The sequence below is a fragment of the Limulus polyphemus genome, unplaced genomic scaffold (genome assembly GCF_000517525.1).
Source record: "Limulus polyphemus unplaced genomic scaffold, Limulus_polyphemus-2.1.2 Scaffold1455, whole genome shotgun sequence".
Lineage (NCBI taxonomy): Eukaryota > Metazoa > Arthropoda > Merostomata > Xiphosura > Limulidae > Limulus > Limulus polyphemus.
In genome coordinates this window covers 134,132-138,764 of record NW_013667065.1, presented here as the reverse complement: position 1 = coordinate 138,764, position 4,633 = coordinate 134,132, and the positions used below count along the sequence as shown (strand labels likewise).

The 4,633-nt window shown below is 31.9% G+C and overlaps 1 protein-coding gene across 1 annotated transcript in view; it reads left to right on the top strand.

The window, feature by feature from the left end:
• The first annotated feature begins 2,010 nt into the window (after window positions 1-2,010).
• Window positions 2,011-4,633, top strand: part of LOC106463659 (protein kinase C-binding protein NELL1-like) — a 123,728-nt gene continuing 121,105 nt past the window's right edge. Inside the window, exon 1 of the mRNA XM_022391220.1 lies at window positions 2,011-2,523. Coding sequence (XP_022246928.1) covers window positions 2,403-2,523 — 121 coding nt within the window. The 5' untranslated portion in view covers window positions 2,011-2,402. The remainder of the gene's footprint in view (window positions 2,524-4,633) is intronic.

Below are 4,633 nucleotides of genomic sequence, written 5' to 3'. Positions count from 1 at the left end.
AGATAAATCAGTAACAGTTTTTGGTTATGAAGGACTGTGTAGCTAAATCAGTAACAGATTTTGGTTATGAGGACTGGGTAGATAAATCAGTAACAGTTTTTGGTTATGAAGGACTGGGTAGTTAAATCAGTAACAGTTTTTGGTTATGAAGACTGTGTAGCTAAATCAGTAACAGATTTTGGTTATGAGGACTGGTTAGTTAAATCAGTGACAGTTTTTGGTTGCTTGCTTTGAACAGAAGTTATTTGCACTATATAATAATATACATTTTGTTAATCCAAATGTATAGGGTTTCCATTTAATGAAACGAAAAACTTATAACGAGCTTCATTCACAAATTTTTAATTTCTCTACTATCCTATTGCCATAGTACTTCCACGAAAAAATTAATATTTTGGATATAATGTAAGATTAATTATGAAAAAATAAAATAACTTCCTGGAGCAAATTGAGAAACCATATGAGTGTATATAACCAATTAAAATTTAAACATATGCAAAATACCCTTCTACTTATCTGCTAACAATAATTGTCTTACTTCTAAATTTGATAAACAATTCATTGGACATATCGTTTCTATTTTATATATATTTACACCGCGCCACCTATGGAGCAAGAATATAAATGCTTGTTATCAGTTGTTTATTGACATATCCTAATATGCCATATTGATCTTTCTAAACACATAAGCAAAATTTTGGTACGGATGTTAGATTTAGCAACCATTCGAAATGATTAGGTGTTTATTGCAAACAACATATTCTGGTAGATGCTAAGAATGTAGATTTCTATTTCTGAATGAAGTGTATATGAAAAGTACACGTCCCCATTGTTATCTAAAATTTTACATATTAATAAATCTAAGCATGTTAAAGTACAACTTTGTGTTTGACATTTAAGGAATATAACTACTGTTTGACTATAATTTTTACTAAGTACAAAGTAAGTCTAAAGTTTTAATAATGATGAGTTTGAAAATACTTTTTTGACCTGACGACATTGTTCTTACCTGAAAAGAGTGCTGTTGTTAAAAAAAATCGACGTTTGCTACTTTATCGCCTTTTATATATGTCTTAATTTAATTCTCATGTGGTAACCTTGACCTAATGTGATGTTCATTTGCAATGTGCTTTTGGACGTTGGCTAAGCACATCTTCTAGTTGGTTGTTTTATCTGTGGATTTCTTTTTGTTTTCTAGTTAAGCACAAAGCTACACAATGTGCTCTGCCCACCACAGGTATCGAAACTCGGTTTCTAGCGTTGTAAGTCCACAGAGATACCGCTGTGCCAGTGGGGGCTTATCTGTGGAACTAAACCATTTATCAATTACTAAAACTACTATTTCTTCGGTTTGAAAGCACAAATCATAAGATTAAAACAGTAATAAAACTCAACAAGCTATTATAGTAATAGTTTCGTGTGGAAGAAAAATAAGATGTTACTAATTGCTTGTTCGTCAAGAAATTTCGTTTTTATGGTCTCAGCATTATTTAAATGACAATTCGAGCTATATATATATATATATTTCTAAATGATTCTAAAATCCGTATAAGAATTTAATATCAGTTAAGAAAACGAGTTCCTGTCTCTTTACTGGCTGATTGTTAATTTTTGTGAGTTTGACCTGTGGAAACAAACATTTGTTTTAAATGAAATAATTTGGAATTTAAACATCATTAAATAACGCGGTTCCAACTAAAAGTCAGGAATATAAATCTTAAGCATTATTTTTGTATTATGCTTTTTTCAGATATTTCTCAGATCCTCCATAATACTTATATTTATATTTGCCATTTTTAGTAGATTTATGATAAAAAAAAATAACCGTTATTTCACGCGCAATTGGTGTCGTTGAAGGCTTGACGAATAACATTTCAGGAAGGCGGCGCTACTGTTTATTATCCCTCATCGGGCCAGCAGAAGATACGCACTGCATTCGCGTTGGAATAGTCGAGGGTAGATGCATGGTAGAGCTAGCATGTAAGTTAGACGCTATAGTCTTATCTTCCGGTAGGTTGGCAACCTGAAACACTGACGCTGTAGTTTGAGAATAATCTTTCACTACAGGAAGTGATGAGACTATTGGAAACAGCACTCTGTCACCTTGGTGATGTTCTTCTTTCTGCTATTACTAGATATAAGCTAATTCTAGTTGAAACACATTTCTTTTGAGAAGTACGGCATTTTATGTTCCTGTCAAGTTTACAACCTTTTAATCCGGAAAACTTGGCTCTCTTTTCGACACCAAACTTTAAACAATGAAATCTGTTTTCGTACAAGACATATCTGAACGAGATTCGGACACAGCGGCTTGTTAAGCAATATCCTTTCCAGACAAAAGCGTAATTTCAGTTTCTTTTACAGTTTATTTGTTTGTTTGTTTTTTCATATAAGAACCGGCTATGAATTTAGAATTAATACAAGAACTGCAAACCTCCACGTGGCATTTCACCTTCCGACATCGCAAAATGTTTGCTTTGATGTGTATGGTTTTCATCACAGAGGTCACTGTAATTAATACAGGTGAGTGTTATTAAGTAACTACTTTGAAATATTTTCTTATTTCATATATATGTCAAAATTTATTTCATGCGAGTACACAGTTTAAACACAATCTTTAATATGCATGCGAACAAATTTGACGACGTTGTCTTCTATCTTGTCGTTTGGTTTGTTTGCTGATAAACACAAAGCTAAACAATGGGCTATCTATGCCCTGTCCACCGCGAGTATCGAAACCCAATTTTTAGTGTGAAAAGCCCTTAAACTTATCGCTGAGCCACAGAGAGACAAAGTTGGTCGTTGCTTCGTTTTCTCTAATTAAATGTTTTAAAATGCAATGTTTGCAACTTTTGAATCTCACTTGGTAACGTTGGCCTAATGTGATGTTCCATAACGTGCATTTGCGAAGTCTTTTTGACGTTGGTACAAAACATTTTCCACAAAATATTCTCTCTGTGAAACTAAACCAATTAGCGATTACGGAAATTTCTATAGATTCGGTTTAAAATGGCCTGTCAAAAGATTAAAACATGTAACAATGCTTAATAAACTATAATAATAATATCGTATGAAGGAAAAACTGAAAACAAAGAAGTGAAAACACCATTTATAAAACGATTGTATTATAAAAATATATAAACACTCATGGTGCACTAGTTTTTATTACAAAGAATATGGCAGTTGAATGACACATATAAAGGGTCATATATTTGTTGACATGTTTTAGTAGTTAAATTCTAGAGCTTTGCCTATAGAAAAAGATTCCCTGATGGGTAAGCAGTAAGTTTATGAACTTGCAACGCTAAAATATGAACTTCGATTCCCGTGGTGAAGAAAGCACAGACAGCCATTGTATAGTTTTGCGCTAAAACAAAGTACACACCTATAAAAAGTGTTAATAATATAAAACTAATAAAACTACATATATTTGTCCAGTTGTACTAAGACATAAAGTGTTTTTTACAATCAAACAATGAAAATTAAGCACTGTCTCATTGAAAATTATGTAGAGTTTTAATAGTCAATGAGGAGTTTCTTAACAAAAAAGTACACAGAGAAATCACACTTCGAAGATTGCTTCGAGATCTAACCTTCCAGAATGATTTGATATTCTTCTTCTTCTTGTACGTAATTTGCTTTAAAATTCGTATCTTTTAACATCTGAGCCAAGTTGCACTTAAAAATTGTTCTTTCTCTGTTTCATTGATTAATTGCACGTTTGTAAATAAAAATAATGTAGTTATCTTTTCAGAGACTGGCATATTATTTGTAACATCACAGTCGTCTATGAAACACAAAACATAACTGAATCACCAGTAAACATGGTTGCTTATTTTGTCTGTGCACTGATACCAAAATGTTGAACTTTAAAATAATGTGATTAATAAAGGGGAATAAGCTAAATAATGAGCTCCAAATAAACTGTATATTAACATCTTTGATAAGAAAAAAATTCAAGAAATAAAGTGCATGTAGGATGTATATGACATGGTTTCATCCCCAATATACTATTAATATTACAATATACTAGGGATTTTGTTGCAGTACTATGTTATGCCTAGACATTGGAAGAGTGACGAAAGAAACTAAGCCTCGGAAAAAAAATTCACGTATAAACCACATGATTGTAAACATCATTTATTCACTGGTTCTTAACTGAAACTTATTTTCAGAGATACTGGTAATGAGTTGATTTCTTTTTATCGAATAAACTCTATCCAAAATATTATATATTTATTTTTCCATCAAAGTAAGATTGAAAATTTAATCTGTTACGTTAAGACATAATAATATATACAAATGTAATCTGTGACCCGCCGTATCCTCTGTTGTGGATTTCTTTCTTTGATTTGCTGACTCAAACTGTACTGATAACCCTTGACTCTGAATAGACGTAACTGCTACTTGCAGCAGAAGATACAGGAATCAAAGAATATATTAGGCCTCTAAGTCACAGATTATATTTTCAATTTTATTTTGATGAAAATAAAAGAAATATGTATTATAATCATCAATCAGTTGGTCGACTATATAATACCGAATAATGTGTTTGTGTTTTTTTGAATTTCGCGCAAAGCTACACGAGGGCTATCTGCGCTATCCGTCTCTAATTTAGCAGTGTAAGACTAGA